The sequence below is a fragment of the Belonocnema kinseyi genome, chromosome 4 (assembly GCF_010883055.1).
Source record: "Belonocnema kinseyi isolate 2016_QV_RU_SX_M_011 chromosome 4, B_treatae_v1, whole genome shotgun sequence".
In the NCBI taxonomy this organism is placed as follows: domain Eukaryota; kingdom Metazoa; phylum Arthropoda; class Insecta; order Hymenoptera; family Cynipidae; genus Belonocnema; species Belonocnema kinseyi.
In genome coordinates, this window is record NC_046660.1 from 38,320,381 (window position 1) to 38,334,578 (window position 14,198).

The window sequence follows — 14,198 nt, forward strand, 5'->3', positions numbered from 1 at the left end:
AAAAAATTTAACAAAAAAATTAAACTTTCAACCGCAAAGAAACATTCTTAACCAAAAAGATTAGTTTTCTATTAAAAAAGAAGAATTTTCAACAAAATAATTAAATTTTCAACGAAAGAAACGACTATTCGCCAAAGATATAAATTTTTAACCAAGAAGAATTATTTCTTACCAACAAGCATGAATTTTTAACAAAATGCATGCATTTTCAACAAAATAGTTCAATTTTCTCCAAAAAAATTCATTTTTAAACTAAAATTTTGAATTTTTAACCAAAAACGGAAGTAGTTGATTTTTCAACCAAAAAGATAAGTTTTTAACAAATAAGAACAATTTTCTATCAATAAAGACTAATTTTCAAGACAATACATAAATTCTCAACCAAAAAGTTGAAATTTTAACTAAAAAATATCGATTTTCAACCAAAAATTAACGAATTTTCAACAAAAAAGTTAAATTTTCAACCACAAAGTTGAAGTTTACACATAACAGTTGACCTTTCAACGAAAAAGGATACTTTTAAATAAAATTGTTTAATTTTCAATGAAGCAGATTAATTTTCAATAAGGTAGATTAATGTTTAACCAAAAAGTTGAGTTTTTAACTAAAAATGTTCAATTTTCAACCATAAAATGAATAGTTACAATTTGTACATAAAACAAAAAAATTACAAAATAAGACTGAATTTAAAAAATTAAAATAGTTAAATTTTCAACTAAAGAGAAGAAGAAAAAATTCGCAACTAAGAAAATTGATTTCCTACCACCAAAGACTTGTAACAAAATGCATCTAATTCCAACAAATGAGCTTTAATTTCAAATAAAAAAGATAAATTTACAGTCAAAAGTGGAATAGTTAAATTTCAAGTTGAAGAATTAATTTTCAAGCAAAATAACGCATTTTCTACACAAAAGTTGAATTTTTCAAAAAATAGTTCAATTTTCAACAAAAAGAGATGCATTTTTAACTAAAATAATGAATCTTTAACTGTAATTCTAAATAAGAAAAAACTAATTTTAAACCAAAAAGATCAATTTTCAATCAACAAGATGAATTTTCTACGCTAATAGACGAATTTATAACAAAGTACATGAATATACAATCGAATATTTGAATTTTTAAAGAAATTTTCGACAAAAAGGAGGAATTAGTCACCAAAGAGCTTAAATATTATCCCACAAATTCGAATTTTCAGTAAAAAACAGGGATTGTAAACCAAATATTTTAATTTTCAACTTACAAAGATAAATTCTGAATCAAACATGTAAGAATAAAATTTCAAGTTAAAGCAATTAATTTTAACTAGAAAACATAATTTTTAACAAAACAATTAAATTTTGAGAAAAAAATGGTTTGTCAACTAAAATGATGAATCACTACCCAAAAAATTTAATTTTTAACACAGTAGTTCCAGTTTCAACTAAGCAGTTGAATCTTCAACAAAAAAGGATGAATTTTCTGTAAAAAAATGTTAACTAAACATTTTGTTTTCAACCGATGAAATGAATTCTTAACAAAAAATAGAATAGTTGAATTTTCTACAAAACAGAACATTTTTTTTAACGAAAAATATTACATTCTTATTATCAAAGTTAAATTTTTCACGAAAAATGGAATAGTTCAAGTAAATTTTCAACTAAAATCATAAATGTTCAACTAAACAAAAATTAATTTTTAACCAAATAAATGAATTTTCATCTAAAAAGCTCAATTTTCTACCAAAAAATTCGGATTTTCAATAAATAGTTGAATTTTCACCTAAAACATATAAATTTTCAACTAAAATGATAAATGTTCAACTAAACAAAAATTAATTTTTAACCAAATAAATTAATTGTTATCTAAAAATCTAAATTTTCTACAAAAAAATTCGGATTTTCAACAAATAGTTGAATTTTCACCAGTCAACATTTTAACCAAAAAGATTAAATTTCTACCAAAAAAGATACTTTTTCGAAAAAATGGAACAGTTACATTTTCAGTTGAAAAAATTAATTCTAAATAAGAATAAACTTATTTTTAACCAAAATACTCAATTTTCAACCGATAAGATGAATTTTTTTACTAAAATAGACGAATTTTTAACAAAGTACATGAATTTGCAACCAAATATTTTAATTTTTAAATGAATTTAAAAAAAGAGGAATTTTCAATAAAATACAGGAATTGTAAACCAAATATTTGAATTTCTAGCTTAAAAAGGGACATTTTGAACCAAACATGTAACAGTTAAACTTTCAGTTATATCAATTAATTTGCAAATAGAAAAAATAATTTTTAACATATTAATTAAATTTTGAACAAAAAAAAAGTTTTTCAACTAAAATGATGAATCATCAACAAAATAAATAAATTTTTAATAAATTTTTATAATTTTCAAGTAAGTAGTTGAATGCAACCAAAAAAGATGAATTTTCAAGAAAATAGTTTGAATCCTCATTCAAAAGAGACTAATTTTCAACCAAATAGTTGCGATTTTTAACGACAATAGTACAATTAATTTCAACTTTAGTTTTTCTAAAATTTCCTAACTATCAGGTTTTCCCTGCATTTAGTGACTTTCTGGAATTACCTGATCTGTAACAACTTTATAATTTAAAAAAGTAAATGCTTACATCAATCTGGAATATTTTTATAAAAATATATGTAGTAACTATGATTAAATAATTTTCAATTAAACAATTTTAAATGAAATACAGATGAACTGCAAAATTTAGAATTTTTAACTTTTAAAATTTAATGAGTTCAAATATTTAGATTCAATTCTAAAAATATAAATCCACGTTATCATTTTTAATGCTCTAACTTAAAGAATCAATGAACTTGACAATTTTTCAAATTATATTATTTTAAACAATTTTTACTTAAGAAAATAAAAAAATAAAATCTTTTTAAACTAAACACTTCTTAAATTGTAAGTTAAATTATTTTCATTTTAAGTAATTTAAACATCCTTGAAAAGCTTCAAAATTTAATTTCAAAATTTTGAAACATCTACATGTTGTTTTACATTTATTAAAATTTTAAATTATTTTTCACATTTTTTCAGAACTTCTAAACATCTTTTAAAATGATTCGAATTATTCCTAAATTTTTTTCTTAAATCCTGCAAAATAAAAAATATTTTCTTAAAATCTTCCAAATTCATTTGTGACAATTTTGGAACTCTTTTTAAATTTTTTGGAATATTCTTTTTAATTAATATTCCAAAATAAAAAATTATTTTCAATTTACCTAGGAAGGTTAAGAAATTGTTTTTATTCTTTTGAAGCCTTTCACAATTCTTAAAAATTTTCTAATTTTTTGTTTAGAACTGCAAAATCTACATTTTGTTTAAAAATAGGCCGTGGCTATTTTCATCAAAATTTCGGTACACACTTTTTGAAATCATTTCAATTTTTAAATTAATTTGTAATCTTTTTAAAACTTCTAAATAACTCTTAAAAATACTCATATTTTTCCTATAAATAATAAATGTTTAATTGCCATTTAAACATTAGAATTGAACCATTAAAATTACGAATTAAGCATTTCTTAAACAAAACAATCAAAATTGTGACGTCTTAAGCAGACATTCAAATATTGCTAAATATTAAATAATTATTCTTTTTCTTAAATAAAAAATTTGAAATTGAATAGATTAAAAATGGAATATTTTAGACTGAAACAATATTTTAAATTTGGTGTAAGCCTTTAATTATAAATAAATTATTATTAAGTTATTTTTATTTAAAGAAAATAGTTTTTAAAGTTTCAATCGGACGGTTGCAATTTTTCAATGACTAAGACTTTCGAATTGATAATGTTTCATTTTTAACGTTAAAATGTCGAAATTCTTAATTTTGAATTGATTTAAAATCGTTTTGACAAATCAATTATTGTTCCATTTAAAAAATAATTTATTTATATTTACAATTCATAATCTAAAAGGATTTCTAATCAAAAATTTGCAACTTCAAACGCTTTTAATTTTTAATTATTTCAGTATTTAAGACTGCATTTTAAAATTCTGTAAATTAAAATCAAAAATGGAAAATTTTTATACTTTAAGATTTGCGAATTACGTATTGTAAAATGAATGTCATAATTAAAAAAAAAACAATTCAACTAATAATTCACAAAACTTTTGAAATCAAACTTGGCCAGATTTTTCTTCTAACTATTTGTAAGATTTCCGTTTTCAAAAAAATAAATTCCCGGTCCAGCGGCCATCCTAAACCCTGACAAAACAAAGTGTGAAATATTAAGAAAACTGAACAAAACTCTCACCTAAAACATCTTGCAAATGAATCTCGATCCTTCCTATGCTTCAAATAAATCTCGGCCAATTTCGTATGAGCTTGTAAATAATAAGGCTCACCAGGCGAAACTTTCGACAAGAAATTGATAGCCTTATCAACATCTCCCATTTCTAAAGACAACTCTGCATTTCCAATAATCAGTCTTCCCTCCTCAGCAGTGTCTTTTAATTTAGCCCCAGCCTCTTCAATCAGTAGCAAAGCCTCCCGAAAATTCCTCATCTTGATATAAGCAAATATCAATTCAGTATATAACGTAGCCTTATCCGAAATTGAAATCTGAGTCTGGACAGTACTCTTATCTCCAGGCTTCATTCCAGCAAAGGTCATCGCCGTTCGGAAATGCTGAATGCAGGCTTCTAGATCTCCATTTTCCTTCGCAACCATTCCCAGAATCATGTGATAAATCGGATTATCCCTGACCTTAAAATTGTAACTCAATCCCACTTCCAAAGTCTGTGATGCCAATTGAAATTGACCTCTATGAACGAGAATTTGAGCCATCAACAAATGTGCTGTCGCATTGGTTGGATCTACAAGATCCAAGAGTTTCTTTAAAGTCATCAAAGCTCCTTCGAAATCTCCATTCTGCATTCGAATCTTCCCCAACATTAGCAAAGCCTTTCCAAATCCTGGACAGGCTTCAGTGACTTTTTCCAAAAGTGCCAAACACGGTTTTTTATCCAATCCCTGACTATTCAGTTCCGATTTACTCTTCAATTCGTAACTATCTTCCAAATTAGTTAGAGCATCAGAAGGTGAATGAAGCAAATGTTCATTAACAATCTCCAAAGAAAGATCCGGATTCAATCTCTTGAGATATTCGTATCCAAAAGGAAATCCATCGCAATTCTTTCCTAAAATTGTAGCAGCCGCGTCCAAATTCTGCAAGGCTTTATTCGCATCTGAACTTGATAATAGTGCGGACATGTAGAGAATTTCAGGACTGGGTGTCTGGGCCTGCAATTCCATCAGAAAATCGACCTGTTGACGAGCCAAGTCCTTTCCACTTGGCGACGAATCCAACAACTGACAGTGTGCCAATCCTGCCAAAGCCGCAAAAGAAGATTCGTCGATTCGAACAGTGTTTTGGTACCAGCGCTCGGCGTCTTTAATTTTGCCCATGGAAACAGAGAGGTTTCCCAACTCTATCATCAGGTCTCCACTCTGTGTGTTCTGATGCGCCATCTTCTCCGCGATTCTAAAAAGTTCCGCCAGAATCTCCTTATCTCTGCCCGCGATCCTCGAAAAAAGTTGAACGTTCTCGTTCAAAAGATCGACATTCCTCGCTTCGACGATCACCAAATTTCTGAACAACTGCTGAACATATTTCACACCTTCTGCGTAATCTCCATCTCTGCAGAGCGTCACGAAAGTTCTTGCCTTCATCGCATCAAGACTGTTGTTATCAATCATTTGGATTCGATTCGCAGTCTCGAGAACCTGTTCCCATTCCTTCATCGCGAGTTGGTTCAGCATTTTCTCGACGAGGGGAAAACTGAACTTTGAATAGCGAACAATAAGAGAATTCAGAATCGAAATCGCACCTGGATGATCCTCGTGGAATTCTTTAAACTTGGCAGAACCTAGAAGAGCGTTCAAGTGCTTGCTGTTGGATTTAAGAACCATTTCGAAAAAATTCGTCGATCTTCCAAAGTTGCTCCGACTGTTGAGGTACAAGTCTGTCCAGCCTTTGGAAATTAGAACATTAGGGTCTGAGGAATCAATTTTGAAAGCTCGATCTGCATATTCCTTGGCCTTCTCTGGCTTCCGGATTGAAACGAGGATCATTGCTGATAGAGACAATGCAGCTGTAGAGGCTTTTCTTCTATCTTCTCTGATTTTCGCCTCGATTTGGGCAGCTGCAGTCCTGTCCACGCTTCCAGACGATTTGTGAATTAAACTTTGAACGAGTAAAGCTGAAAGACCTAGATCTCCATGGAGAATTATTCCGGTTACTTCCTTCAAGGCTTCTCGATTTTGATTAGTCAGGTGAAGCGATAAAGCGAGGAGGATTCTTAACCGATCGCTTGATGGAAATGCATCAGTCGCTTGTTTGGCGTGAGATAACATTCCATTGTAATAGCACTGTCGGCAAAACCACTCGATCAGGCTTTCGTATTCTAGTTCCTCCATTTTAACCGGTTTCTGGAGATTTTCTATAGTTTTTAGTATGATTTTCAGCTCCTGAGACAATTCGGATTTAGTTTTTGGGAGGAGCAATCATGAATTCTTCGGGCTCTGGGATTTCGTAAACGGCATCGGGATTAGGGGTTTCGGAATATGGTCCTTCTAAGACGTGTGGAGGCCCGACAATTAGTTCTTCGAGATCAGGATTTTTTATGGCTAGATAGTATTTTTGGATGTAAACACATGTCAGGTACATGTGGTAATTATTTAGGATGGCGTATGTAAAGGCTGTCTGAAATTATAAATTTGTTTAATAAAGATTCCCACAAAATTTCCATTTCCAGAGAAGGAAAATTCGTAATCCCATTTGATTGACGGGGGAAAATTTTCGAAAAATTGAACTCATGTTCCAGGCTTTCATCGAAACGTGACAAACTTTTTAGTGATTGAAGAGGAGTGTCTACGAAATAAAATCATTCGAATAACATTTACTTCCAATTCACTCTCACGCTTCCGGAAGCATCCCAAATATGACTCAAAAATAAAAATAAAACATATTTTTACGTATTTTTGTTACTTTATAGCAATTTTCGTCGTCGTTTTCATTTTAAATACATTTATTACATTTATTCCCAAAAAATGTAAAAATAATCGTATTTTCTGATTGAAATACAATATTTTGTCATTGTTTGGAATAGCAAATTTTTTGAAAAACATTATGTATTATTTTAAACAATTGTTTATTGTTTATTTTCAAAATTTCTAGAAAACTAAAAAAATTTAATAAAATAGAACAAATACAATTAATTACGATTGTAAAAGTATTTTTATAAAAGTAATTATTTGAAAAATTATTTTTGTTTAAACAATGAAAGAGTGGTTAATGTATTCTTTCTATACATTATTGGGAATGGTCAAACTGCGATACGCCACCTGGTGACAAAAGTTCGAATTCGAAAGAACAGACACGATATTAAAGATGCATTTTAATTTGTGCATAAAAGTATTTTAACCATTTTTTTGTGAAGTTTAAACTATTTATTGGATAATAAAAATAAGTCTTTATCGGAAAAAAGTGTTTTAGATAGAATTTACATATTATACAGTGAAAAACCAAATTTTTTGACAGAAATATTTTTCTAAAAAAAACCAATTATTGTTCTCTTTATTGTGATTTTTAAAAGATTATAAACTGAAATGGACTTATTTTGAAGCAAAAATGAACTCAAAGTAAATTTTTATTCATTTATACATGAAATAATTACTATTTAAAAATCTGATCTAAAAGTTAGGTCAGAATTTGTCTTTAAATTCCAGTTGTCTATTATTCGTATCCTTGGCATAATATGGACAAAATTTGTTGCTACATACATTAAAATAAAGTTTATTTAAGCTTAAAATGCATTGAAACTCACATGAAATAATGAAATAATTGTATTTCTTTTAAAAACCTATTTCACAAAAATGTGTTTTTTCACTCTATAAGATGGAAATTCTATCTAAAACTATTTGTTTTTTATGTATATTTGTTTTTAGTATTCAATCATTGTTTTATACTTCACAAAACAACCGTAAAACACTTTTATGCAAAAATTAAAATACATGTTTAAAATTGTACCTACTTTTCTAGTTCCAGTTTTTGGCGCCAGATGGCAAAATGGTCGAGCACCATTCTCAACACAATCAGAAACATAATTGGATGTGGTCTATTTCTTTTCATTTTTTAGTTATCGGAAAAAAACTGCTTAAGCATACGATACTAATTTGAAAATAAAGTTGATATTTCTGGCTCAATTTTTAGAAATTTTGAAAATAGACAATAAAAATTGTTTAAATAATTACATCATGTTTTTAGAAAAAATTAATACTCCAAATAATTACAAAAAATGAGATTTCAACCAGAACATACGATTATTCTTTATATTTTTTGGGAATAAATAATTCAGGGTGGCCCTTTTTGGCAAAGAAAAAAGTTCCCGGTCATTTTCCGGTTTTTGCCCGGGTTGCAAAGATTTTTCACGGTCAATGAAATTAAAACAATCAAACACTAAATCTAATTGTTCCATTCGAAGTAATAATAACTGAACTGTAAATACGTATAATATGTATATGTACATCTATAATATATAAGCTACTAACACTTTTCAACTGCACAATTTTAAATTAAATGTAGTTAAACTGCTAAATTACAAATTTGTAACTTTTGTCAATTGTAGAGATCAAAGATTATACCATTTTATGCAATTTAAAATTCTAATTCCAGCTCAGAATTGGTTAGAAATTTAAAATTCGTTATTTAAATGCGGAATTTTAATTCTTTTCAAAAAATGTCCTGGTTAAATCCAGAATTTTAATTCTTTTCGAAAATTTTTCATTTCAACTACTTGTAAGAATTAGAACTTTTTGGAAAAATTCCCTGTTCCAAATCATAATTTATTTATTTTTCGAAAATACCTCGTTTTAATACTGAACAATAATTTTGATGGAAAAATTCAATTTTCCATTGAGAATTGTTATTCTCCTGGATAAAATCCAGTTCCAACTCAGAATTGGTTAAAAATTGCAAATTCCTTGTTCAAATCCGGAATTTAATACTTTTTGAACATTTTCCGTTTCCAAAAAGAATTCAAATTTTTGTAAAATTCCCTGTCCCAAATGATAATTTTAATTTTTCTCAAAAATGTCCCGTTTCTACTTAGAATTAGAATTCATTCTATAAAAAAATTCCCTGTTCCAAGAACTATTATAATTCTTATGCATAAATACCAGTTTCAATTGAGGATTAGTTAAAAATTCTTAAAATGCTTCGAAATTACATTTCAAGATCTTAAAACATCTACATATTGTTTTGAATTTTTTTGATTAAAAAATATTATCAAAAGTTTTTCACAATTTCCAAATATCTTTTAAAATTATCCGAATTTCAAATAATTAAAAAAAAAACATTTTCAATTTTCCTAGCAATCTTAAAAATGTTATTATTAAAAAGCTTTTAAATTTCATGTTCGAAATCTGCCAAAATCTATATTTGGTTTCAAATTAGGCCGTGGAATATTTACACCGATATTTTGGTAAGAATAGCCGAACTTTATCGGTACACGTTGAAACTTCTTTTAAACTTTTCGAAATCGTTTTAAATTTTTAATTAATTTTTAATTTTTTCAAAACTTCTAAATATTTCTTCAACATGCTCGATTTTTCACAAGAATAAAAGGTGTTTAATTGTTATTTATACATCAAAATTTCAGAAGTTGACTTACAAATTACATTTTTTGAAATAGAACAATTGAAATTGTAATTTTTTAAGTTTAGTTTTTTTGTTCCGTTTTGAGTATTTTAATTATAATTACTGATATTAAATGTACAGTCAGATATTCCTAAATATTAAGTAACTGTTCTTTTTTTTACTTGAAAAATTTAAAATTACGTGGTTTAAAAATGCAAGATTTTAGACTGAAATTTAATAAAAGCCTATAATTATAAATATATTATTTAAAAGTTATTTTTTATCAAAAATAGTTTATAAAGTTTCAATAGGGCGTTTACATTTGCTTAAGACTTTCCAATTAAAACAGTTTAATTTCTAACGTTAAAATCTGGAAGTTCTAAAATTGCAAACTGATGCCGAATCGTCTTTTACTATAAATTATTATTTATTTTTAAAATTTCAGAGTGCAATTCAAATTTAAAAATCATAATTTAATTCATATTCACAGTTGATCATCTAAAAATGTTTGTTATAAAAAATCTTTTATTTTAAACGGTTCTAATTTTTAATTGCTTATGTCTTTAAAACTGCATTCTGAAATTCTTTTAATTCAAATACGCATTCTAAACTGAATGCTATCATAATTGAAAAAGATCACAATTCAACTAATTATTTAAAAACGGTTAAAATCTCAAGCGGACGTATTTTTACCTACAAATTTTTAAAACTTCCGGTCAAAAATAAATTCCAGGTAATTTCCCGGTTTTTCCCGGTCTCATAAAATTCCCGGTTTTCTTATTTTTCCTGTCCAGCGGCCACCCTGATAATTGTTTAAATAATTTACATTTGTTCAAACAATTTAAAATTGGTTTAACAATCATGTCCAATATTTAAGTAGCCCATTAGTATTTATTTGCACGGAAAAGAGGACAGAAATTGTTAAAAAGTAACAACAATATGTAAAAAAGTAGAACAACAATATGTAAAAAAGTAGTTTTTTGATTTTTGGGTCATATTTGGGGCACTGCTGGGAGGGTGAGGGTGTGTTGAAAAAAAGATATTAGTGTGGTTTTATTTCGTAGACACTCCTTTTAAATCCCTAAAAAGTTTGGCATGTTTCGATGAAACCCTAGAACATTCTCGAATTTCGAAAAAAAAAGTTATGAATTTTTTCCCCGGAAATGAAAAATTGGGAGTGGAGGGAAGGCTTGCCCTGTAGCTCGAAAAGCGTTTTTGGACCACCTAAAGTACACTACGTACAAACAATCTCAAAAATGTCCTACTTTGAAATTATTAAAAAATCGACAAAAATAGAGCTATTATTAATTTTTGCATATCTTGACGGAGGCTTCTATGTGCACTTCAGAAAAAAATATTCAGGTTAAAATTGTTTATTTAACCGTCAATTATTTTTTGCCAAATTTTCCAGAAATCCATGATAGATCTATTTTTTCAGTTTTATAAATCATTTGAAAGATTGGCGTAAGTGGGTAAATTATATAAATAATGATGCTAATATCATTTTTAGCTACCTCTGTTAAGCGCTGTGCCAATCCTTCTCCTTGATGATTTTTAGGAACGCTGGTTGATCGCAAATCCATAATTTGTGCATCTTTTTTATACGTTAATACAGCTCTTTCTGAAAAAATATAAAATGTGATATTTCTTTTTTTGATGAATTGAGACTTTAGATCTCAAAATGCAGCCAAAACGGGGGTAATAGGGCGATTTTTTGTACGAAAATAAGGAAATAAACTATTTTTAAAAATAAATAATATAGGTACTATATTGAATTCAATATGAAACGTTTCAAATTCCTTAGATTTCACATCCTTTTTAACAAAATAGATGAATTTATAAGCAAATATTTTAATTTTCAATTAAATAGTTAAATTTCCAAACAAAAACATTAATTTTATACAGAAAGAGACGAATTTTCAACTTAAATCTTAACAAAAAAAGTCAAAGTTGATATTCAACGACAAAATATTTGAGTTTTAAATCAGCAACATTGAATTTAATAAAAAAGACGAATTTTCTATAGAACAGTTGAATTTTCTAGGCGAAAAAAAATGTCAACAAAAAAGTTTATTTTTAAGCAAATTTTTGTATTTTGAACCAAATAGTTGAATTTTCGACCAAACTGTTGAATTATCGAAACCAAACGACAATTTTTCTACAAAACAGTTTAATTTTCAACCCGATAATATGAACTTAAAAAAAGGCTAATTTACAACATTTCAAAATTTAAAAAAAATAGGTTAATTTTCAACCATAGACAAATCCTAAACTAAAAAAGACTTCTCAGTTAAAAAAGAAACAAATTGTTGAATCATTAAGCCAATAATAAGAATTTTCTACAACTTAGTTAAATTTTCTACCCGAAATTATTAATTTTTTACCATCATAAAATATATTTTCAACTAAATATTTCAACTGTCCTCCACATAATTGAGTAAAATAGTTTAATTTTCAACCAATAAGGCGGGCGTTTTAATAAAATAATTAAATCATCAACCAGAAAATATGAATTTATAACAAAAAATTTCATTAAAAAGAGGCAGATTTTTTTGTTAAATTATGGATTTTTCAACCAAAAAATATGAATTTTCGATAAAAAGGTTAATTTTCGACCAGAAAATATAAATTTTTAACCAAATAGTTGAGTTTCCTACCAAATTGTTAAATTTCCAAACCAAAAAGACAAAGTTTCTATAAAGCAGTTTAAATTTCATCCAGAAACTGTGAATTTTAAAAAAATATAAGTTAAATTTCAACAAAAATAAAAGGAATTTTCAAGAAAATGGTTAAATTTCCAAACAAAAAGATGAATCCTCAACTAAAATGTGGAATTATATGACAAAAAGGTATATTATCTAAAAGATAGTTTAATTTTCCACCCGAAAATGTGAATTTTGCACAAAAAACTTAATTTTCAACAAAAAGAAAAATACCATTTTTACACTAAAATTATGAATATTAGCCAACAAAATTATATTTAAAGAAAGTAGTTCAAATATTGAACAAGTAGTTGATTTTTAACAGAACAAGACGAATTCTCAATAAAAAATATAATAATTGATATTTCAATCACAAAATTTTGAATTTTAAATCACAAACAGTTGAATTCAATCAAAAAAGGCTATTTTTCTACAAAACTGTTCAATTTTCAACCCAAGAATATACATTTTTAGACATATAGTTAAATTTTCTACCAAATTTTTAAATTTTTAAGCGAGAAAGAGAATCTTACAACTAAATATATGACTCCTCAACAACGAAAGATTTTTCAGTAAAACAGTTTTAAAAAATATCAACAAAATTGTTTAATTTTTAAGTTAAAAAGACAAATCTTCTGCAAAAAAAAACTAAATTTTTTTCCCGAGAGTATGAATTTTACATCATAAGTTAATTTTTAACCAAATATTTGAATTTTAATCCAAATAATTACATTTACTGCTAGGTTTTTTTAATCTTAAAAAACCTTTAGTTTTAGTTCAGTGTTTTAGAAATATATATCCAAATTTAATTTTCACAAAAATTTATTCATAACTTTTGAGTGATAGTTGTTACTTTTTAAAATTAAAGTCGTAGATTAGTCATGCCATGGCCCACATAATATTTCTAAAACAATGAATGTTTAAGAAAGTCTTGAGTTTTAGTGTAGAAGAAAAATTCAAACTTTCCTTTTTTGGACTATAAATCTCTTTTGCGTTAAAATTAATTATTTTTTTCTAAAAGTGTTTCTCTCAATTTATCTATTACGCCTTCCACTTCTAGAAGATTTACAGTATTCTAAGACCAACAGAAAAATTTTGAGTAGACTTTTTATTTTCAACAAAATACATAAATTTTCAAATTAAAGAAAAAGAAATATCCAACCAAATAATAAAATTTCTATCTAAAAAGATTAGTTCTCAATGAAAGATGTACATGCGAAATTTCAACCAAAAAGACGTATTTTCGAGCAGATCTTTTAATTTGAAACCAAAGAGATACACTTTTAACAAAACACATGCATTTTCAGCTACAAAAGATCAATTTTTAACAAAATAGTGCAATTTGAAACCAAAAATATGAATTTTCAATCAAGAAGATTAATTTTGTACTAAAACAGACGAATTTAAAACAAAATCTATTAATTTTTATACTAAAAAAGAGCCATTGTGAACCGAAAATGTGATTGTTAAATTTTCAATTGAAAGATTTGAAATGAGTTTCTTTCAAAGTCGTTCAATGTTGAACAAAATAATTAATTTTTCAAACAAAAAATAAAGTTTTTAATTTAAAAAAATGAATTTTCAATTTAAATAATACGTAAAGTAACTGGAGTAGTTGAATTTCCGGTTAAAAACATTCTTTTAGAAGCAAAGAGAAATGAATATTTACTTCTGATATTATTTTTTATTTCTCTTTCAGTGTTTCATAAATTTAAAAAAAAAACTTGAATCTCCGGTTGAGAGCAAAATCTCAATTTTCTCATATTGAATTATAAATTTAAATGGCGTCCTTTAGGATTAAAACTTGGCCTTCTTTAGTAGAAAAGTGACTTTTTGAGTTGA

The 14,198-nt window shown here is 26.8% G+C and overlaps 1 protein-coding gene across 1 annotated transcript in view; it reads right to left on the minus strand.

The window, feature by feature from the left end:
• The window catches only part of LOC117171260 (tetratricopeptide repeat protein 21B-like), a 38,672-nt gene extending 27,396 nt beyond the window's left edge, over positions 1-11,276 (minus strand). Inside the window, exons 1-2 of the mRNA XM_033358387.1 lie at positions 11,169-11,276; positions 4,270-6,644 (exon numbers count right to left, since the gene is read on the minus strand). Of these exons, the coding sequence (XP_033214278.1) occupies positions 4,270-6,434 (2,165 nt within the window). The 5' untranslated portion in view covers positions 6,435-6,644; positions 11,169-11,276. The remainder of the gene's footprint in view (positions 1-4,269; positions 6,645-11,168) is intronic.
• Between the last annotated feature and the right edge of the window lie 2,922 nt (positions 11,277-14,198).